Source organism: Eurosta solidaginis, chromosome 5 (assembly GCF_040869045.1).
Source record: "Eurosta solidaginis isolate ZX-2024a chromosome 5, ASM4086904v1, whole genome shotgun sequence".
Taxonomy (NCBI): domain Eukaryota; kingdom Metazoa; phylum Arthropoda; class Insecta; order Diptera; family Tephritidae; genus Eurosta; species Eurosta solidaginis.
Genome location: NC_090323.1, coordinates 175,582,558 through 175,606,436, shown reverse-complemented (window position 1 = coordinate 175,606,436; position 23,879 = coordinate 175,582,558). Strand labels below are relative to the sequence as shown.

At 39.0% G+C, this 23,879-nt stretch overlaps 2 protein-coding genes across 2 annotated transcripts in view; both read left to right on the top strand.

Moving 5' to 3' along the window:
- Notum (palmitoleoyl-protein carboxylesterase notum) overlaps positions 1-6,517 on the top strand; it is a 48,091-nt gene extending 41,574 nt beyond the window's left edge. The window contains exons 2-4 of the mRNA XM_067791224.1: positions 3,817-4,453; positions 4,523-5,026; positions 5,096-6,517. Of these exons, the coding sequence (XP_067647325.1) occupies positions 3,817-4,453; positions 4,523-5,026; positions 5,096-6,207 (2,253 nt within the window). The 3' untranslated portion in view covers positions 6,208-6,517. The remainder of the gene's footprint in view (positions 1-3,816; positions 4,454-4,522; positions 5,027-5,095) is intronic.
- A 10,163-nt stretch (positions 6,518-16,680) lies between these two features.
- On the top strand, positions 16,681-22,832 carry LOC137253776 (PI-PLC X domain-containing protein 1). The gene is made up of 7 exons (XM_067791220.1): positions 16,681-16,841; positions 16,927-17,340; positions 17,402-17,540; positions 19,693-19,859; positions 19,930-20,130; positions 20,674-20,837; positions 22,480-22,832. The coding sequence occupies exons 1-7, from the start codon at positions 16,787-16,789 to the stop codon at positions 22,696-22,698; spliced, it is 1,359 nt and encodes a 452-aa protein (XP_067647321.1). The 5' UTR covers positions 16,681-16,786; the 3' UTR covers positions 22,699-22,832.
- The last annotated feature ends 1,047 nt before the right edge of the window (positions 22,833-23,879 follow it).

Sequence of the window (23,879 nt, the reverse complement as noted above, 5' to 3'; positions counted from 1 at the left end):
AAATTCTACTTTCGCTTAGCTAAAATTCCATCGCCAGAAATCTGTAAAACAAAATCAAGTGCGCAGAAAAGTATGCAACACTTACCGATAACAGCCTAACGGCGTTAGCGTACGTTGTATCACAGAATTTTTACACTTTGAAAATGGCGGCTGTTGTTTGCAAGGTTGCATTCCTTTGAGTCTTCGTTTTCACCATCTGGATTAACAAAGTCATGAGCCTGGACATTCGTGCAATTTTAGTGATGTAAATTGCATGGCGCCAGCGCCAATGCGGTGCCAGCTCAATCGTAGCTCATTGACGAAATGACTCCAATCGAATATTTGACGTTACTTAGTAGTGAGTGCGTAGTACATTTCACTTGCGCTATTGAGTGAAACGACTTTTGTGTGTCAGGCACGAGTTTGGTGTTATTGGCGCTACTGGCAATGATGACACTGAGCTGATGGCGGTAGCGCTGGTAGTTCAGCTTTTGAATCAGAGAAAGAATTGATGACCCGTGCAAATTATTATGGCTTTGGCCGTGTAAATTATTATGTTGTATTTGCACCAAATAAATGCTGCGGACATAACAACCGGAGTCATTTTTGAGTTGTATATTTTAAATTTAATGCACAATTAATATGGGTGTGTTTGAGCGGCCAAATAATAACAGTAGTATTGCTAAAGTGCTGCTAAGTTGATGTAATGTCGCTAATTTCTTAGCGATTATCAATAGATTGTCAATATTTCGTTCAACGGGCACACGTAATTGCCACATCTGCTCAAATTTTCCAAGTTTTTCCATTCTTGATTTAACTTAAGCTGTTATGCCAATATTTTTCTGCCAGTTTTTTTCAAATAGGTAATTTTTCCAAAAGCAAAATAAATTACAGAAAAGATTACAGAGTTAAACAGTCTTAAAAATTCAGCTATGTTGGTTATACACAGAAATACAACAGAGGGTTGTGTCTCCGCTTTTCGCAAGCGTTGAGATTCACCACGCGTGACACGCGTGATTCACCACGTCCAAATATCACAATCCACGGATAGGTACCGGCGGGTTTGTATGGGACTTAGGCTGTTATGCCAAAGTAAATACAAATCTTTACCGATAACTGTGTTATCGATTAATTTATCGAATTCTAACAAAGTGATATTGCATTGTCATCGGAGTTATACATGTGTGCAAAATTTCAGCTCAATCGGACACCGGGAAGTGTATCAAATTTAACTTGCAAGATTCCATTACAGACAACAAAAGTGAAACTAAAGAAAAGCTTATAAAAAGAACTCACTACATTGACTTTAGTGCATTAACAATAAATAAAAACTCAACACGATTGAATTTTGCTGCTAATATCTTTTGTTTTGTTCAAAGTAGTGATGGTTAACAAGTAGTAGTGATGAATAATTGATATTAAGATTAATCGATAAATTTTAGGAGTAGGGTTAGTAAAGTACAAGGTGAGATAAGTATAATGTGGATAAAACGAAGTAAGTAAGTTGATGAAAACCAAACACATTGTTCATTATAAATTTTTTGAAAAAAAAAACAAATATGCAAAGTGAGCATATAAATTTATTATATAACTTTTCTTTTAGTGTTTTGTTTTAATAAGTTGGTGAATTGGGCGATGCAAAGTCCGTGTTAAGCTGACATCGAAAACGCCGTTTTTTTAAATAACTTATTAACAGTTAGAAAGAGTTAATTTTCGCAATTAGTTTCTTATAACTGGCAGTGATGCGCATCCGTTGATACCACTTTCGACCATATCCGACCAATTTTCGACATGAACAATAAATGGCATAAACTTAAGACTGTATTTTTGACATTCGGCGGCGGCGCGCGAAAAACGACCAAAATCGGCGGCGGCGTTTATCGGCGGCGTATATCTCTAGTCTATGCACAGGTTATCAAATTTGTCTTATCCACAATGTACGAGACCTTTTTCAGTTTAAATTAAGGAAATTGCAAACCATGTTCAGAAAATTATAATCCAAACACAGAAATTTGCAATTATGTTCAGACAATGGCAATTAAAACTTGGAAAGTTGTAATTCATTTTCAGAAAGGGGTAATACAAATTCAGAAAGAAATATGATCAGCAAATATTTAGTAAATCACAATTGAAATTTCGATTTAAATTGAGTGGTGTTCATGCAACTCAATTTAGCTTACACAATAGTAATTTGATAGCTGGTTGGCTTATCTCTACAGTAACAACATACCTTTGTGCAGACTGTCGAAATGTATAGGTATTAGACGAATGGAATGGAATGAAGACATAAAACTTGAAACTTTTATGTGTTGTAAGAAAATGTGTTCAATGTTTTGGTTTCATTTGGAGTTTGCCATCTGCTTTTCACAATTCCTACTCCAGTGAAATGAAAAAAATAAAATCAGTAGATGAGATGAGCAAACCATATAGTTGAGCCATGCGTAACTGACGTTTAAATCTACTCAATAAACACACTTTACCAGATTGCATTTCCAGTTTGAAACAATTTATTACTATTATTATTATTTTTTTATTATTATTATTTACTATTATTTTTTTTTTAAATTGGCAATTTATTATATGATAAGTTGCAAAATAAACTGCCGAAATGGTATAAATTGCCAATTTTGTGTGTTTGTATATAGTATTAGAGAATCATGTTCAGAAAGTTGCAATTTACATTCGGATAACTTTGCGATTTTTTTCTGAAAATTGCAATTTATTTACAAAGAGTAACAATTCAGATTCAGAAAGATGCAATTCAAATTCGGAAACTTACACATTAAGCCCGCTGATCCCTGGACCTTCAGGGAATCACACGCCCCAAGTATACCGAACACTCAGCCTGGCCACTTACCAAGTCGATCGTCATCCCCACAACTTTCTTAAATCACCCATTGCATTCACGCGACTGTTTGATTCACCTGAGGAGGCTGTTTGACTTAATACCCGCTGATATTTCATCGATCCTGATTAAGTTTTCTACTGACAGAGTAAATAATAAGAATATGATAAACTCACTAAAGGAACCCTGCACTTGTTTTTGAAAATTAGCTTCAAATTTACTCAAGTTCACAGTAAGTGTACTTTAGACTGTCAGAAAATCACACACCCTGAGGGTCACACACAATCAGCATGACAACTTATTAAGTCAGTCGCTATATCTACAATTACCTTATTTTCCTAGTGCTTCGACGACGCTCCCACTTCTTGGCTTACCTACTATAATTTAACTAGTACCAAAGATACTTATCTCACTGGTACTGGCATACCTAGTTTTAAACGGAATGAGAATAGTATACTGCAGAACAGAAGAAGTTTTTTTCAAGCGGTTCCTTTATTAAGGCATTACAGATTAGCTTCCAAGCCAGAGCAATCAAGTCTGCACAGCACTATGAGTACTTCATGCGCTCCTTCTAAAGAAGCGAATTGGCAAGATGTTAAGCAAACAGGATGGATGTGCTTGAAGTGAACTCGTTCCATAAACTATGCCTCCTGAAGCGAAAAAGCAAGATCGCAGGCGAAATTGCAAGGCCCTGCAATTTGGCTCAATTGATAAAAAATATTAACTTTACGAAAGAATCGAGATAGTGAGGCGCTTTAGCCACTTGAGAGAAGCTTCTATTTATACTTTTGCACTTACCTTATTTCTACTAGGAGGATATGAAGCATGCATGTGTGTGTTTTACCTTCAAATAATTTCATCCACAACAACATTTTAAATAATCACCTGTTATTTCTTTTATTTTTTACTATAAGCGAATTTTTTATCTAAAGTCTTTACTTTCAACCATAAACAGCACAAACAATAATAATTTAACTTCTAATCTATTGCAGCACAACAAAACACTCGGCATATTAGGTTCCAACTGTAAGCTTAGCAATGATATTCCACGTTCCACAACAAATCACAATTGTTTTTGTCAACAGCGTAGCATTGCATACTTTTTGGCGCATAGCAAACGCAGTCTAACACTGGCGGTGCATATTTCGTTAATATTAGTTTGTTTGGCCGCCATTACACCATGTACGCTCGCACGTTCACGTTCTCATGCTAGATCGGCGCAGCGATCAGCAGCTGCTGTCGCGCCAGCGGCAGTAGCATCTCCTGTTGCAGAATCATTACTAGGCAATGCCGCCTACTCATCTCTCTCATTAAATAATACAGCGTCGGCGTTATTAATGGCAGCGCATGAAAAGAATTCACTTGAATTGAGTGCCGCAGTCGCCGCAAAACCAGTACCTGCTGTGGAGAATCGGCGCGCGCTCAAACTTGCCTTTCTCAACAATGCTACAGTTGTTTGTAATGATGGTTCGCGCGCTGGTTTTTATCTACGTAAGAATCCCAACTCAAAGAAATGGATTGTATTTTTAGAGGGCGGTTGGCATTGTTATGATAGGCGCTCGTGTCGCGCGCGTTGGTTGCGTTTGCGCCATCTGATGACGTCAGCGCAGTGGCCTGATACCAGAGATGGTAAGTTATAAATTAAATATAGTTTTGAAAAATTAGCTATATAATACTCCTCTCCCTTACTCTTTGCAGTTGGTGGCATACTATCGCCGGTACCTGAAGAAAATCCCTACTGGCATAATGCAAATCATGTGCTCATACCTTATTGTAGCAGTGATTCGTGGTCAGGCACACGCTCTACTATTGACGAGAACGCTGAATGGCGCTTTATGGGCGCTATAATTATACGACAAGTTATTGCTGAACTAATACCACTAGGTTTGGGGCGTGTATCAGGCGCTGAACTCTTATTGGTTGGCTCATCTGCTGGTGGTCTGGGTGTTATGCTCAATTTGGATCGTATTACTAGGTATCTGCAAAACGAACGTAACTTATTCGTTACTGTGCGCGGTATTAGCGATTCGGGTTGGTTTTTAGATCGTCAACCGTACACGCCAGCAGCAGTGGGATCAGTTGAGTCGGTGCGTCAAGGTTGGAAATTGTGGCAAGGCTCGCTGCCTGAAGCTTGTATCAAGCAATATCAGGCCGAGCCATGGCGTTGCTATTTCGGTTATCGCTTGTATCCAACGTTAAAAGGTAAGTTAACGCTTCGGCGCGCTTGAGCTCTACAAATATTGATAAATATTTTTTTTTCACCCAATTCAGCTCCTCTCTTCGTCTTTCAATGGCTGTTCGATGAAGCACAAATGCGCGCAGATAATGTAGGCGCACCTGTCACACCCCAACAATGGAATTATATACACGAAATGGGTGGCGCTTTACGTAGCTCTTTGGATAATGTAACCGGGGTATTTGCACCGTCTTGTATAGGTCATGCTGTGCTTTCCAAGCGCGATTGGATTAATGTGAAGATTGATGATATTTCTTTACCTGCAGCGCTACGCTGTTGGGAACATTCGACAAGACCACGTCGTCGTAGACATAACGATAAGCAACAGCATCATGAGGCGGAGCATGAGCATCGGCGCCGCCATCGTCTGAATTATCAAAAGTCTCCAAAACAACGTAGACCTATGGAAAATAAGAAGAAGGAAAACAAGAAGAGCAATAATCTCGAACCGCAAAGTGTTGGTGTAAAACAGCGTTTGAGCAAAGGCGAACGTGAGGACCGACGTCGTATACGACATGAACGTCAACAAAGGCGTCGCCTACATAGACAACACCAACATAAAGCTAACAGTAATAAACATCAAAATCAGCACGAACGTAAGCGCAATGATTCTGAAAAGCGTAATAATAACTTGCCGCCAAGTGAAATAAGTGAGGCACCTCAACATAAAGTGCGACGTCCCAATAAACACAATGGCAATGCAAGTGCTGGCGAACGTAAGCATAAACCGTCTAATCAAAAAACACGTAAGGTACGTAAGGAACATGGGCGTCAACAACAACGGAATGCGCCTTACTTCCACAACAAAGATAATCAATTACAACAAGCAGAAACGTTGAACTCGTCTGCGCAATCAGAACTTCCAAAGCAGCACTTCAATGCACCTAACGCTCGAAATCGTGTACCGCGCGTGCCTGAGAAATGCGCGCTACGTCTACTCGAACGTTGTAGTTGGCCGCAGTGCAATCATTCCTGCCCGATGGTCACAAATCCGCAGACCGGTGAGGAAATGCGATTTCTTGAATTGCTCACCTCTTTTGGTCTGGATATTAAAGCAGTCGCTTCAGCTTTGGGTTTGGATATGCAAACTCTTAGTAATATGGATCGTACTGAGCTGGTTAATTTGCTGACGCAGCAAGCGAGCTGATCGATAGTGTAAATAAGTTTTGTTTCTTTCTTTTGATAAAAAGAGTTTCTTGTGATCAAAAATCATATAAATACGAGTATGTAAATAATATATTTGTAAATATTAGTTTTTTAAGCAGGAAAATAATACAAGTTCAAATTAGTACGTAAGCGTGTGTGTCTGTGGGTGTGTAGTAGGGATGTCATTCATACTCTTATACCCACATTTCACTTCCGAATTTAATTCCGATACCGATAAAGCAAATTTCTGATTTCGGTTAACTCACTGCCGTTACTTCCCTAGAGCTGATGTGTGTTCTGAGTTCTGTTTGTAAATAAAAAATAAATAAATAAATGAAAGGCGCAATAACCTCCGAAGAGATCTAAGGCCGAGCTTCTCTTCCAATTTGCGTCGTGCTCCTCTTGATTTTCCCTACAAATTGGCCGGACGGGACCTACATGTTTTATGCCGACTCCGAACGGCATCTGCAAGGCAGATGAGTTTTCACTGAGAGCTTTTCATGGCAGAAATACACCCGGAGCGCTTGCCAAACACTGCCGAGGGGCGATCCCGCTTAGAAAAATTTTCTTATAATTGAAAAACATTATTTCTAAAATTTTGATGTTGCTTTGCCCGGGAGTTGAACCCAGGGCATACGGTGTGATAGGCGGAGCACGCTACCATCACACCACGGTGGCCGACTTTTCACAAAGTAATTTGTAATTTTTTTAAGGCCTGTTTATGTTATTCCCAGATGTTAGACAAAACGAAATTATATTTTGTTGTTGTAAGTAATTTAATTTTAATTTAGCTAATCATATAAGTTTTAAGCCAAAATGTAATATGAACCAATTATCTGAGTTCGAGAGAGAGACTTTGTTAAAATCGTTCACTCCGAATGAGTGCCCATCAACCTAAAATTAAGCAAAGTGAGCGAACTTTAGAACAAGTTATCTCCGTGAAGAATTTGATCATTCATTTCGAAGCCTTTAAAACTTAGAAAAGGGCTCGGGAAAATCTTAATTCTTCTCAGAGTTTATTTCAAAATTCTCCAGGCAAATTAAATTTTTTTTTTTTCAAAATCAGGCTCATTCTGTAGCGCCCTCTGAAACTCCGAGATCGACTATAACTTAAAATGTTCAAGAAAATTTCACGTGTTTCTTAAGCGTTTAGCATAATGCATAACCACATTCCACACAGAGTAATATCCGAGTGGAGTCTCTGAAAGCACAAGTTCGACATAGGATGGCGGAGAATCCTTTTTGAAACAGGGGCCAATAATAATAGTTATTTTTTGTTGATCGAACTAAAAAAAAGGTTAATTAAAAAAGGGTACTGGGTATAAGCTTTGAGATCTCGAGATTTTTGACAAAGTTACCATTTTCGAAAACGAAAACCTAACTTTCACTTTCCCCTTTCGTGTTAGGATTGCTGGACAAATCACTTGACTGTTACGTCTGAAGTGCTTATTCTTGAGCACATTTGACTGATGCAATCTCTCTCTCACGTAAGCACTCACAATGCTGTCATACTAGTGTTGCCAACTTAATAACTTTTTCAAAATGCCAGTGAGCCCCTAATAACAGTAATAAAAAGAATTGTACCAGTGACTTCATCAAAAATTTTCCGATTTCAAATTAAATATGGTAATACTACAACTTGAGGATTTTGATGTTCACACTATTTTCATGCACATTCACTGAAAAAACTAAAAACAAAAAATAAAAAAAATATGCAAATAGGAGAATGAAATAGTTTATAAAAAAACATATAAGAAATATATATAACGAGCACATAACACAAAATGCAACAAGAAGACTGTTAAGTAATTAATACGAAAATATAATTTTGTTATATGTAGATAAAACATAAAAAAAACAAAAATAATTTGGGTACTCACGTCAACTCTTTATCAACCTTATCTGCTTAAAAATTATTTGTTTTCACTGTATTTTGTTTTTAGAAAATGTTTTAAAAATGTAAAATATAAGCAGATAAGCTGATAACCAAGGTCACGAGAATACCCTAAAAACTTAAAAAAAATCAAAATAATATCCGTCAATGTATATCAACAAATTAACAACTGTTATTATAAATATTTTTGTCGCCACCCCGAAAATATCTTCTAACTACATTTTACACTCAAAAAAACTTTCTTAGAACAAAGAAAATGGAAATGCTTCCTTGCTTTCGTAAAAATTTAATTTTTTTGCAGAAAAAAATAAATAAAATTGTTTAAATTAAATTATCAGACGCCCTGAAGAAGACGTGAAATCATCGAAACGCGTAGGCGGGAATAGAAAATTATCGGCCGAAAAGCTCAATTAAAGCAAAGTATAGATCAAAATCTTTCGCCCAATAATAAAATATCAAAAAAAAAAAATAATTTCAAAAAATTTCATAAACTTTAAGAATGAACATAAATTTAAAAATTTTAATAATTTTTTAAAAATATTATTTTTTCTTAAGATTTTTAAGAATTAATGAGCTTAACACCGGTAAACAATAATTGTTGCTCAACTATTATTTGGTTTTATTTTTGGGAAAAACTGAAAAGAATTATTATTTACAGGTGTTAAGTTCATTAATTCTTAAAAATCTTAAGTAAAAATTTAACACACCATTAAACACACAAACATATTATTTTTCTTTTTAATTTAAAATCAAAAACCTTTTGAGTTTTAAAAATGTTTAGAACGTGGATTTGTAAGGCTTCGAAATCGGATTTTTATTAGAAAAATACTAATATTATTCAATTCAATATATGAATCGTTAAACACGTTTATTCTGCGTGGGTAATATGTATATAAGAATTCAGTTAAAGTTGTTTAAATCTATAGCATATACGTAAAAAAAAAAAACAAAAAAAAAAAAAACAAACTACCTCAATGGCACTTTTAAACTAAGTAAAAATAGTAAAAATATTATAAATATGCTACTAAAAAACGAACAATTAAAAAACCGAAAATATTGTACTTCAAAATTATATTAAAGAAATAACCTACAAAAAAGCTTATTGTTAATATACTATACGTTACATGAAAATTCTCAAAAAAATTTTAAATCTTAACACTTCTAAAACTCTGTAAAAAAGTAGTAGAAAAGCGAATTAAAACGCAGCGGCTGCGCTGGCTATGCCATGTTATGCGAATGAATGATGATGCTCCGGCCAAGAAAGTGTTTCTATCAGAACCCGCTTATGGAAGCAGAGGTAGAGGGCGGCCCCCACATCGTTGGAAGGACCAGGTGGAAAACGATTTAAACTCCCTTGGTTTGACCAATTGGCGCCGGTTGGCGGAGCGAAGGAGCGACTGGCGCGCCTTGTTGGACGGCCATAACCGTTTAGACGGTTAAGCGCCAATTAAGTAAGTAAAAAAAAAAAATGTAAGGCGCGATAACCTCCGAAGAGATCTAAGGCCGAGCTTCTCTTCCAATTTGCGTCGTGCTCCTCTTGATTTTCCCTACAAATTGGCCGGACGGGACCTACATGTTTTATCCCGACTCCGAACGGCTTCTGCAAGGCAGATTAGTTTTCACTGAAAGCTTTTCATGGCAGAAATACACCCGGAGCGCTTGCCAAACACTGCCGAGGGGCGACCTCGCTTAGAAAAATTTTCTTCTAAATGAAAAACCTTTTTTCTAAAATTTTGATGTTGCTTTGCCCAGGGTGCGAACCCAGGGCATACGGTGTGATAGGCGGAGCACGCTACCATCACACCACGGTTTGGCAGCTACGTGAACTATTTCTTAAGTGCTTTCTGTGTGGAACTTTAGGTTTTTGTACAGATGCATCTAAGCTTTAGATAATATGCCGTCCATACAATAGAGTTGGCAAATATTTTTCTTTTGTCACATCGAACGAAAGTTCACAGTAAAGCGCAGCGACCACTTCGGAGAAATCGCGGTGATTGAATGGCTGTGATTCCACTTGCATTTCATTCGCAATCATGCTGACGAAAAATAACAAACACAAACCCAATCACAGCTTTGCTGCAATAATATAAACCAATAAATTAGTGATTTTTGCTGCGACTAAGTTTCAGTATAAAAAGCTGCATACGTGGAAACAACGTGATCAGTGACTGTGTCTGCTCATTGGTAGCGAATACGTGATTGTGACTGAACAGTCTCCTAGAAGAGCGATATGATCTAAATCGCAATTTACAATCGCGCTTTTGAAAAATCGCATTCAAAAATAAAATCACAACTCTCATCACAAGAATGATAAGCGACAACAGTATGAATCAATTTTGCATGATTTGTGTTGCTATTTGTTGCAGTAAACAACTTTATGAGCGGCTATAAAAATGTCCATGGGCGGAGGTAACAAGGATATCTGAAAATTGTGTTCGCTAGCCCGGCTGCATTGTATTTTATTACGATATCTAGTGCTACTTTGTTCATTTTAATACAGTTGAGATTATTGGTCAATTTGATTGCGAACAAGACACAGTCATCACAGTCATTCAGTCACAGTAAATTCTTCAAAGCTGTCGCTGCCATTTACTGTTATCTCACTGGTGACAAAATCACTGAATGTTACAATATTGATTCGCGATTGCCTGCCACTTGTTACACAATTTATTATAGTCGCAGAGCACAGAGGCGTATCACTGCGACTACTTTATAGTAGCTGAATAAAGGGCTGAATTTGCTGAATGCCTTTAAAACTAGATTTTTATGAAGTTTCATTGTACTTAAGCAGGTACATAAACATTTACATCCTTAGATCAAGATTCCATATAAACATTTAACTTAACTCATTGTCATAGATAGCATTTATAGTTAAATATATATAATTTACATTAGCATATTTATTTTGTACCTGTAATTCATCGGACAATTCTAACTTCGAAGCTCATTTAAACAAAATAAAAAAAAATATACATGTAAAAACTAAAGCATTCCCTCAAATATTTAACTCAAGTTCAGTTTTTAAAAATTTAATTTATTTAAACAGTTATATGTACCATTTTGCATTTATTTATTTATTTTTTTTTTTAATATTTATAGTTGTAAAAATTATACAAAATCTACTCGAATACATTTGTAAATATTTACTTTTTGTACATTAATATTTAACTGCATAATTTTTGTATATAAATCTTTGAGTTTTATTTACATTTTTTTACTAAATTTAGTATAAGCTGGTTAGTTTTTTTATGATCTAAGTTAAAATTTAGAGAATGGTTTGTTGACTTGAGTGAAAATAATTTATATATTAAAAATAAATGAATAATAAAAAAAAATATTTTTGTTTTAAATATAGAGATAAACAGTGCTCCCGTTATTTCTGCTTGTTGTTGTTGTTGTAGGAATAAAGACATTCCCATGAAATGCTGAACAAACAGTTTCTGCTGAGTTCCCAGAAATCTGGATATCCTTACAGGCATCCGATTTAAGAGGTCCTATCCCCCAGAATCTTAAGAAGTTACCTCCGCAAGCGTAATGAGGAAACACGACATCTGAGAACTCAACCGTATAAGGAAAAAGAGCACAAGAAGGTCTTCAGAGAAATCCACCAAAACGCGTTGGACCTCTATGACTGGAATCGCTCGGCCACCCCGTTGTAAAAGGCAAATAGCCCAAGTTCGCAGTAGAGGAAAGCAGCCTCCCCAAAGAGACGCGCATCAGCTGGTTACTGTAAAAGGATAAACGCTTACCTATGCAGGTTCAACTCCGACATACATAATGTGTGTATGTCCTGCTTGTAACGTGACACCAACCATCTTTTCAATTGCTACAACATCAACAACGGTCCTAATTGCATGATCAGTGACCCAACTACCGCCTCCATGTGTCCTGCCCAAACACTTCGATCGTTTGTACCGAATTAGCTTGTAATCGGGTGTACAATGACATGTTCTTACGGATAATGGCATCTGGTTGCGAGGCAACTCCATGTTCAGTTCCAGTACCATTCTATTCTAAGTATAAATAATTCGTGGCTTGGGACACCGACAGATACATTAAACAGTTCCACAATTTTAATATAAGTATAAAGGGATTGGCGGCCGCCGTGGTGTGATAGTAGCGTGATCCGCCTACCACACCGAAGATCCTGGGTTCACGCCCTGGGCAAAGCCACATCAAAATTTTAGAAACAAGTTTTTTCAATTAGAAGAAAATTTTTCTAAGCGGGGTCGCCCCTCGGTAGTGTTTGCCAAGCACTCCGAGTGTATTTCAGCCATGAAGAGCTGTCAGTGAAAACTCATCTGCCTTGCAGATACCGTTCGGAATCGGCATACAACAAATAGGTCCCGTCCGCTAATTTGTAGGAAAAATTAAAAGGAGCACGACGCAAATTGGAAGAGAAGTTCGGCCTAATATCTCTTCGGAGGTTATCGCACCTTACATTTATTTTGTTTTTTTTTATTAAGGGAACAATCTTTTCTGAGCACCAGGATTAAGGGATGTGATTACAACCTTCACTGTAGGATTAGCTCCTATCAAACCAATCCCAAAGCTACAGATCACATTTACTATATGTACGTTGCCAATCGTTCAGCATAGCCTAAAACAGTTTGAAAACGTTTCAAAGAAGTGAGCAAAAACACAATCTTTCAATTATCAATTGCTATCCACAAACGATAGGCAGCTGCTTAATCCATTTATCCAGCAAAGTTTCATCCAAATGACACACATCACTATTTAGGGTTTTAGAATATGTAAAAAGGCTTCTTGTGGGCGAACCAAGGTACAACTTTATTGCCAACTTTCCAACTACTCCGAAGAGAATGCTTTATTGTCTACTTTCAAAGCTGAAGAGACTGCATTACTCCGAAAACAGTGCTTTATTGTCAATTTTAAACGGAGAAGAGAATACATAGATTCGTTAAGTATTCGTTTTTGTCAGGTTCCCCAAAAGTGAACTCCCTCTCATGTAAGAAAAAATTCAACATGCGAGATGAAATCACAGTCCCTGCAAATATTCCACTAGGGGGCCGATTCCAAGGACAGGAGATGAGACCTGTATACATGTACCAAGCGATACATTATGTACAGGTCACAAATGGATTTTCCTGCTCCCCGTGTTATAGCTCTTATTGATCGTGATAGGGTCACGCAAGGGATGCATGTGGGCGCACTGCCCCCTTTCGAGTTAGCACTCCTCAGGATTGGATAGCCTATTGGTATTTTGCTCGCCTTTTACGAACGGTATACCTACCGTGGGTATATTCTAACCCCATACCGGCAGGGGAGGTACTTTGCCGGATAGAGATCGGGTATGTTCCGGTGGCAAGCACCATGAAGGTGTTAGCCCGACCAACTCGGGAACGATTTAATGTGGCCACATTCAATATCCTCTAACGGAAGTCCAAGAAAGCATGAAGTTTGAACAGGATTGGACCAAAAAGATATTGATGTTAGAGGCATTGAAAAGATGTAGGTGTTATGTGGGGACACATTACAAGCCAATTTGAATCGATAGGAAAACTTTCTAAAACAGATAGACTTTATCCATTTTGATACAGGGCCTGGCCAACGAAGCCATTGGACTATTATTAGTTGCGTGAAGCTCATAAACATCCTTAAACATATCGTTGTCCACAAAGTATCGCAGTTGTAGCGTGCCAGCAGTAATACCACAACCCCAACTAACCCTTTCGAGCATGACTTTTTATATCATATATGGCTAGCATATTCTAAAAGATCTTGGATCAACAGTTATATAACAAACATCACCGAAAATTCTGATTGAAAATATTCCATATTTATTTGACGTGTTGTAGAAATCTTATCAATGGCCGCTTCCCTGTCTACTAACTACGTTTCATTAGAATGAGTAACTTAAGCTTAATGCAGACATATGTCAAATTTTAAATTAGACTTGCGCAATATCTTGTAGTTAATTTTATTAATGGCGAAATGCATACTCAGGGTTTAATTGAGAATACAGGGTTATCGGTAAGATACAGTTTTTTTTTTGCGAAGGTTTATAAGGATCAATTTTCTAAGGCTGGACGTTAGGACGTCATATAGACTGAATGTGTCCACAGTGTTGACTAATGAGTTTTTGTTAAATTTTTTGATTACATATTTTTATATTTTATGAGTTCAAGACTAGAATTTTACTGTTTAGGAAGCAGTAGTACTTCATCAGAGAATTCCATACTCCCCTTTAACATAAGTCTCTTTGGGAGGTGTGGACATCTGTTATCAAGTTATAAAGCGGTCACCATTGTAGAGTGTATATAATGCTTTCTCAGTTCACCGTAGGATCCAGATACAAATCGGGAGGCAGATAACATCAAACTACTTTAGAAGCAATTCTGGAAATTTAGGTGTTGTTTTAGCGTTAAAGAAGTTCTCCGAAAGTTTTGGGGAGAATTGCCGATGATAATGAGTCTTTGTGGGATACTGATGCGATAAGTTTCGAAAATAAGCTCTATTAAGGTACTGGGTCTGGGTTCGGACCCCTGGTTCCACACCCCGGGCAAAGCAAATTCAACATTTTAGAAATTAGAAGACAATTTTTCTAGGCGGGTCGCCCATCGGCAATGTTTGGCAAGCACGCCGAGTGTATTTCTGCCATGAAAAGCTCTCAGTGAAAACTCATCTGCCTCGCAGATGCCGTTCGGAGTCGGCATTAAACAAGTAGGTCCCAACCCGCCAATTTGTAGGAAAAATTAAAAAAGGAGCACGACGCAAATTGGAATAGAAGCTCGGCCTAAAATATCTTCGGAGGTTATCGCGCCTTACATTTATTTATTTTTTTATTTAAGGTACTGGGTCTGTGGATTTCAGTAGCTACTTACATACATGTCCACTGCGCGAGTATTGTAAGCCCCCTAAAAGCTTGCGTAGTTCTTGCTAGTGGTTTTCAAGCCCTGTGTATGCATTTTTGCCTTGCAAAGCTTCTTTTCAGGGTTTCGGCAAAAAGGCGTGGTTTAAGCCTGGCTGAATGTGTTTGTCAACAGTTAAATCATCGCAGGAATGCGGGTTTGAATCCTTTGAGGAGATTTACAAAGTAAAGTAAACGATAAATGGCGGCCGCCGTGGTATGGTGGTAGTGTGCTCCGCATACCAAACCGAAGATTCTGGGTTTGAGCCCCGGGCAAAACAACATCACAAAAATTCCTATTAGAAAAAAGTTTTTCTAGGCGGTGTCGCCCGTGGGAGTGATTTGGCAAACACTCCGAGTGTATTTCTGCTGTGAAAAGCTTTTCAGTGCAAACCCATCTGCCTTGCAGATGCGGTACGTAATCTACGTAAAACATGTAGGTCTCGTCCCACCCATTTCTAGGAAAACATTTGAAGGAACAGGACATAAATTTGAAGAGAAGCTCGGCCTAAAATATCTTCGGAGGTTATCGCGCCTTGTGCTTAGGTAGAAACGGTTGGCCAGGGTTTAAGGCCACAGGGGAGTGGAAGGTAATGAGCGGGCACACGGCCTGAAGAGAGAGTCAGCGATAATACGGCTCATTGTGCCTGAGCCGCTGCTGCCAGTTGGCCCACAAGAAATTATGGTGAATATATTGCTGACGGGTAGAGTGAGAACACTCGTGCACTGCGCCAGGCTTGACACAATGTAAGCTACTGTTGGAAGGATTAAGTACAAATCGTTATAGGGCAATCATAGGCCTTTCAAAGGGTAAACTAAAAATTCCAACAGCTATTGCTGCAGCATATTGCAAACTCAAAAGTCACATGCATTCATTCGAGTGGCTCCAACCGGTTCTGTAATCAATCAGCCGAGATGGCGGAAAATTCCGACATTCAAACTCTCAAACTACGGGAACTACTAGGGTTTATTAGGGAAGTCGGCTTGGATGATATGATCTGCCCTTCCCTGTCCCTGTATTCCAAATATTCATTTGGACAAAGATAACGGTCGATCCCTTCGGACTAGTTCGTAAGATGCCACACTTCTCGATATACCTGCCTCTAAAGGTAACTATTATAAAAGATGTACACTTTACTGCCGTAGAATTTTCTGAATGATATCAAACTAGAATAAGCAGCTGCCGTTCTACTAAGTGATTATTGCGATCCGGAGTCGAGGCGGTAACACCCTTCAGAGTCTGACTCGTTCTCTTATCAACTCAATTTATTTGTGCGGGCTCGAAGACTACTTCCTAACCAAACTTACTGACTAAATGAACTAGTTTTAGACTGGTGCATTTATGTTCGAAATTTTAAAATTGGAATCCCGTGGGACGTCTCCATATTAAAAATACCAGCGGCTTGTATGGAAAAAAGACGGTTGGATTACAATTCGTACTAGTTGTGCGGTAGTTACCAATCAATGGGGTAACTCCACCTTCGAATGGAACTATTTAGAGGGTGAATGTATTAAATAAACTAGTCTAAGCTATTAGCTTTTAAGTCCTTAAGTCAAAGCTTACGAAACTAGCAGTACATACCTCGTTATTCAGCTAAACTCAATTCAATCCTGAACATAAAAACAATTCATGAGGATCCAGATCAAAGTTCCTGCAGCACCCTGTATGTACGTGTTTGGAAGAGCATCATTTGTCTAAATTCAGCTCGCTTAGTTGCAGCATAAGAGTTTCATAGTTTAGTCGCCCGCATTGAGCAACATTAAAATCAACTTGACATTAAGTTCAAGTTTAGCGTTACGAACCAAACACACGCCATGTTTTTATGCTGTCTGGTTTTTTTCTGCTGCAATCTGCCGTTACTAATATATGGTAAGTTATAATGAAGTAGAAATAATGCGTGCATTTTCCAAAAATCTCTTTTTCCTTTGATTAATGTTTGGCCCATCATCCTTAGCATGTCCCATATATTTGACCATTTCATTGGATGGCAAAACCCTACAAGATGCAAATCTCGAGGTTAATTGGGGTCCCGAATGTCATGAGCATCCTGAATGGATTGGTATTTTCAGTGAGGATCCAACTACCTCATATGTACAACCGGAGGCACGTATAACTGATATACGCAATTCCTCTGGCAAAGTAGTGAGCGATGTCAAAATTGGAAAATTACGTTTCCCACGTGGTTGGAATATTAATGATGTGAATGTGGTGCCCATTGAATATCCTAAAGGGAAATGTTTATCTTATTATGTAGCCAGTTTTAATGGTAGTGAACTGTTAACAGTGGAATGTTTAAAAATACAACCGAATTGGATGTCAAAGTTGGAGCATATAGCACAAATGCCCTTGAAGGATCTCTTTATACCAGGTAAGATAAGATGCTCGTGAGCTAAGTCGACTTGTTTTGAGATTGTTCATTACTCTATTAGGTACTCATGCCTCGGCAGCTTATGTAACCAATTTAACAAAAACCAAATCAGTGCTGGTTAAAGATTATGTGATTGCACAACGTATGGATGTTTGGTCACAGTTGGTCTTTGGTGTACGCTATTTGGATTTAAGTATTGGGTAAGTATCGCGGGAAAAATGGCCGCAACCCGGGTTGAAAAATGGCTTCTTGACGCGGAAATAAGCTTTTGAATTACAGTAACACCAGCATTCTGACCGATTTCGGTTTCAACCCTGATAGGATAGACTAATGCACGCCGGCTTCCGCTCCTGTTGTCACATTCGCCACATATGTTCCCTCAAGGGATGAATGTAGCGCGGAATTAATATGTAGTGGGAGTCTGGTCGACCTGATCACGAATGGATTCAGGCTGGATGAGAAGATTGAGGGTGTAGCATTTTGTCATAAGTTCGGTGTTAGCTGAAAATTGAGGCTGTCCGACCAACTATAACTGTTAGGGATTTAAACATTTAGATAAATAATCAGCAGCTATCAAAGAAGTTAGCTATGCCACCAAGGTCGAGAGTTGTGAGGGATTTCTTTGCCTCACTTGCGGTGGCATCTAACTACTTTTTGTTAAAAATTACATGGCTGTCAGGACATACAGATATCCCTGGCAAATGCCAGGCTGATCTCTTCGCCCAGGCAGGCATGCATGAATTGAACGTGTCTGTCAGTAGAGGATCTGAAATTCCTCTGCCCCTTGCTCTCTGCTTCTGAACAGGCGAGCCTCGAGTCAACTTAGCAAACTCTGGGCTGACACCTCTTGCCGTGTTTCGAGGTCTGTTGTTGACTCCAAACGCTCGGCGGAGCTATTAGGGTTTACAAAACTCATATATCCGTGGTTAACAGGGCGCTGCCCAATGGTAGGTCCATGCGGTGCGCCTTAATATACTTGTCCAGTGTGTATGGAGGAGTTAGCTGTATGGAGGACAATGAGAGAGAATCTGTCTGTTATGCTCAGCTGTCCAGTCTTTGCGAGAACGAGTCGTAAATAACTCGGACGGGGCGGGACGTATTCGTCTCTCCATAGGATCCTTCCAAGATTAATGTGCCTTAATCGTAGTTTTTGCCGTTGCCACGGACCAAAATAAAGAGCTATTCTTTAACCGGGCAAACCAGCAAACCTAATATAACCTAATATGGAACTTTCCCATCCCGTTAAGCTTATATATTTGAGAAACTTCCACTAATATGAGTTCTGAGATGCTCCTTAAAAAGGAGTTTCTAAGAAACATAATGTTTTGGGATACTGCGCTGGATAGTTGCACAGTAGGTGCTCATCCATGTCGCATGAGCCTAATTTTCCAGAGGCCAGTGAGTACCAGAACTAATCTGAATATAGCCCTTCAATTCACGTTAATAATGGCTGCAGATCGTTTTCCGTTGAATGATGTCCGCATGCCCTTGCGAACTCTACAGAACTGCAGTAGCTTCCACTTATTGGTAACCTCGCTAAATCAGTGCTGCGAGATGCAACGATTTCCAGGGCTTCAACTTTCTGTTGCTATTCTAATAGTGTTTCACCTTATCCGCCATCGAAATCCTCTAGCGGAAGTCATTCGCTCTTGCCCTGGTAATATTTGTATGCTGTAGTGCTTTAAATGCCCATGAGTAGCAAAAACTTCGGCTGAAACACATTCGCTGAGTCCGGGATATTATATATAAGGTGTAGGTAGCCGTCGGTATTCCAAAGACTCGCGCTGAAACTGCACGAGTTCTTTTGAATCCGTCCATAAAACTTGAGAATTCTATTATTTGGGTGAGAGTGGTAGTCAGTCGGAACTCAATGGATTAAGCCCCTCGTCATGATGACACTGTAGAGTTCATGCATCAGAAAGAGCGTATCTAATCGGTCGTGTGCACCTACGCTAACTTGAATCTTCGCCTGAATCTCCTCGGGGGTATAACGTGCCATAGAAGTATAACCGGGACGTAGAGCCGTCCAAGAATGTTTTAGATGGAAGTTACGATCGATTTTCAATCAAAGAGGATCTCAGTCGACCCATGGCCATTTTCGATAGAATTTTACGTCGAGCGATATAACTACGACGAATCTTCTAGGTAATCACACCCCCCAGCTTACTAAAATTAGGAACAGACGTATTCGTATATATTTTATATTGCACTTCACAAGCCATTACTAAAGAATAGAAGTCCCATGGACTAAAAAGACTTAGAATCGAAAGTTCGAGGGGTCAAAAACATATCATTCCATAATAAGGGAAGACGTTCGTGTTATAAAAGCCAGCTAACTTCTTTCTTTCACAGCTTCGACAGAGTTGCCAATACCTACGATACAAGTAATACCGATAATTTCTTTATCGTCAATGAGAATAAGTTTGTACAACCTTTGAGAGGAGTTCTACGAGAGGTTAAGCATTTCGTAAAAGTCTCTCATGAGATCGTTATACTGGACTTCAGCTCGTTTCCGATAGGTGATTACTTACCCGAGTCATGTTTTTAACTGTCTACTAATTTAAAGCTTTCCACGCTCTACTTCCACAGGTTTCTACAAGCATCCCGAACGTCATAGCAGTTTATGGCATCTTTTGCACGAAGAATTCGGCGATATTGTTTACATAAGGAACACAAGCACCAACGTCGAAGTTAAACAATGCTATGAACTGACCATTGATGAGATAAAGAAAAATAATAAATATATAATTATCTTATACCCGGTGCAGGAGTTACCGTATCCTGAAAGTGGTATGTATACACGATGACGGCCAACTAAAGGATTACTCCATAAAGGGAGATTGGTCGAAAACTATCTCGAATTTTCGTTGAAGATTATGCTAACTTAGAAATAGTAAACGCCTCTATCTCAGAATTCCTAGAACGGTCCATCCATGGCGGGACGATAGAAGGTGGCAGCACAGTACATACAAACATAAATAAAAATTCCATGTATTTGGTTTTTGTAAAAAGATGGACAAATGTCAAAATCGTACTACGCCGGAAGTTGAAGAGTGAAATCATAATAAAAAAGTACCAATCAGCTGACTACCGGCAATTACCTGTTCCTAGTTCCGTCATGGATCCATTTCAATAAGAACTCAAAACACTGGCGGCTGAAATAGATAACCTTTAAACCAAATTTTGACATAGGTCTGCTAATATGGATGGCCTTCAAAAGAGTGCTTAGATAGAACATTGTCGAACTATTTATTGAGATATAAGTTTTCGAATTTCCCCACTCGGTCGTCGATGTAATTAAGTTTCTACTACTTTTACCATTAACATTTTTAGAATCGAAGATCTTGTGCCCCAACTGGAAACGTTTCTCAACCGCCTTCATGAATACCTCCGAAGCCTTGGATTATATGCGTTTACTATTTAGCAAAAAGAATTCTTCGCCAGTGCAAAATGAAGGATGGGTATTCGAAGCTGTACGCAGTATGGAACAGTCATTGGTGAGTAATACAAAATTTACCAGTTCTTTTTAGATAAAACTGGCAAACCCACGCTTGCTGCACTTGGGGTTAGTTTGATAAAAATGCGGGGAAGTCTAGGTTCAAGTCATTCGGATTTTATTGAAATCATTTCAAGAGTTTTTGAATATACCAGGTTAGGTTGAAGTGGAATCCGCGGGGGCACACATAGTCTTGTGTCGGCATACTCATTGTGATACCACACAAACACACCTTTACCTCTCCTCTTTTAGCCATTTCGACGACGTGACTAATGCTACCAGGACCTTGATGTCGTACTCCACGACTTGGCGTAGATTACCCAGAAAGAGAGTTGCACAAGAAGTGATGCACCGTATTCTCTTCTTCGACATCTTAACAACCCCTACAGCATCGACGATAGGGCACTCCACGTCTTTCTGCATGCGTACCAACAGGGCGCAAACGTGACGGTATCTCTGGAGATCCCATTTTGGCTGGATTTGCTGGGATGTCCGACAGCGTGGGGGTTGTAGCCATATATCTTTGGCTTGACGGTAGATGTACTCTTTTAGCACTATCTTGTATGTGGCGGAGGGTATACCGAGGCCAGGAAGGGTCTAATTTGTCGTGCCCTGCCTGCAAGTTCGTTTGCAATACAGCATACCTCAATGCAATACAGTTTGCATCAACCCCCCTGTGGCCCGGGACCATTGTGAGATGTATACGGTTCTGTTGGACCATCTTCTGAAGAGATCGCCGATAGTTCAAAATTGATTGAGTAAGAGCCAATAGATTTAATAGCCACTTGGCTGTCGCTAAATATAAACATTTCTTTGCCGATAGTGTGTTTTCCTATCCAAGCCGCAGCTTCCATTATGGCTGATACTTCTGCCTGGAAGACACTGCAATGATCATTTCGTCTGAAAGAAAATTGGAGATCTCAGTTGAGTTATTTTTGGCATAATTCCAGTAGTATTTGGGATTAAAAATAAATAAATATAAGGCGTGATAACCTCCGAAGAGATTTAAGGCCGAGCTTCTCTTCCAATTTGCGTCGTGCTCCTATTTTTTTCTACAAATTGGCGGGATGGGACCTACTTGTTTTTAATGCCGACTCCGAACGGCATCTGTAAGGCAGATGAGTTTTCACTGAGAGCTTTTCATGGCAGAAATACCCTCGGAGTGCTTGCCAAACAATGCCGAGGGGCGACCCCGCTTAGAAAATTTTTCTTGTAATTGTAAAAACCCAGGATCTTCGGTGTGGTAGGCGGAGTACGCTACCATCACACCACGGCGACCGCCAAGCATTTGGGATTATGGATTTAAAATATGTTTGACTATTTTTGGCTCACTGTATCCTCTTACCAACTCATGCGCCCTTTGATAGATTAATTCACTCTGTGCCTTTTGATATTCGTTGAGAGTTCATTGTGTTCACCATAAACTCAAGCAATCCAGAACATGCCAATTTTAATGCAAGTGAATCCTTGATTAATGACTTCGCGATGTTCAACTGGCAAATATTATCTTCTTCCACTTGTTATCTTGAATTTGCGATCCAAGACCACCTAGCTTTTAGTTGGGTTACTGAAAAGAATATATTGGATTTTGTTTTTGTGATCAATTGCTTTTTTTCTCTGCTTAACAATTTTTCTAATTTCAGAATAATGATAAATTGGAAACAGCCAAAGAACGCGCTACCGTTTTAAATCCAAAAGTTACCAGCTGGCTTAAAGGTCCTTGGAGTCTAACTGCGAACGTGGTGGCGCTCGATTATTTTGGTAATACAAATCTTATTGATGTCTCCATTTATGCTAATATGCATAAAGCTTTCAATATGGCTAATAAAAATTTTATAAATTTCGAAATTGTTAGTACCTAACATTAACTACTGTTCCATGTATCGATACCAAGTTGATTATCAAATTAATAAAGCTTAGTATTGACGTCAAATAAAAGGTCGGGCCCGTAACGTGTTATACGATGCCTGATCGAAATCAATATTTTAGATCGCAATAGCTCTGAAATGATCATTAGATCCATTATTTGTTATATTTTCGAATAGTTTGACAGATTCATATTTAAAGTTTGAGTGAAATGGTTTTTCGATTGGTTAACGTAGAACATGAATCCGGCGGGTTAGGGGGTTAGAATATACCCGCGGTAGGTATGCCTGGCGGCGGAGGCGACTAAAATACCAAATAGATTCATGGGATTGTGTAGCCCAACCCTTTAAGGTTGCCAGCGCAATACTTATATAGCTTCTCCAAACCCAATTGTCGACCTCGCCTATCTATGGCGAATCCTGTTTCATTAACAGGCGAGGCTCTGGCGACCCCGACCTCCTCATGATTGTAGGGGATGGGAGGGCGAGATGGTCTAGAAGGTCCATGTGGTCATAACAAATCGTCCCCAGACTTGGTACCGGAACGTACCGGATCTGCATCCGGCAAGGGCCATCAACATCGATAACACTCCCCAAGACCTTCGCGGAGCGACCCTATCACTACAACAACAACGACAGCAAATCCAAACAAAGAAACACTTCAAAAATACTCAAGAAAACTTCCTTTATCAGGTTTTTTCTTGCAGTATGCAACTTTCAAAAGAATTAATGCGTATCCCACTATTTTTTTAGAGCAGCTCTTTCAGGGGCCTTCCTCTATATTACATTTTTTTTTTCAAAATGCCTTTCCTCAAAAGTCGCTTTGCATAAATGGTTTTAAAAATGCCTTATCTGTTGTTGTTGTTGCGATAAGGTTCCTCCCCGAAGGCTTTGGGGAGTGTTATCGATGTGATGGTCTTTGCCGGATACAGATCCGGTACGCTCCGGTAACACAGTACCATTAAGTTGCTAGCCCGACCTTCTCGGGAACGATTTATGTGGCCACAATAAACCTTACCTCCCTCCCTTATATGGCCACATTAAACCTTTCCTCCTCACCCACAATAGATGCGGTAAGGACATTTTTTAAATAAAATCTGAGCCGTTTCGAAAAAAAAATTCAGAAGTGGGACATTCCTCAAACAAATTCTAAGGCGTTTTCTAACCGTCAGCAGAGC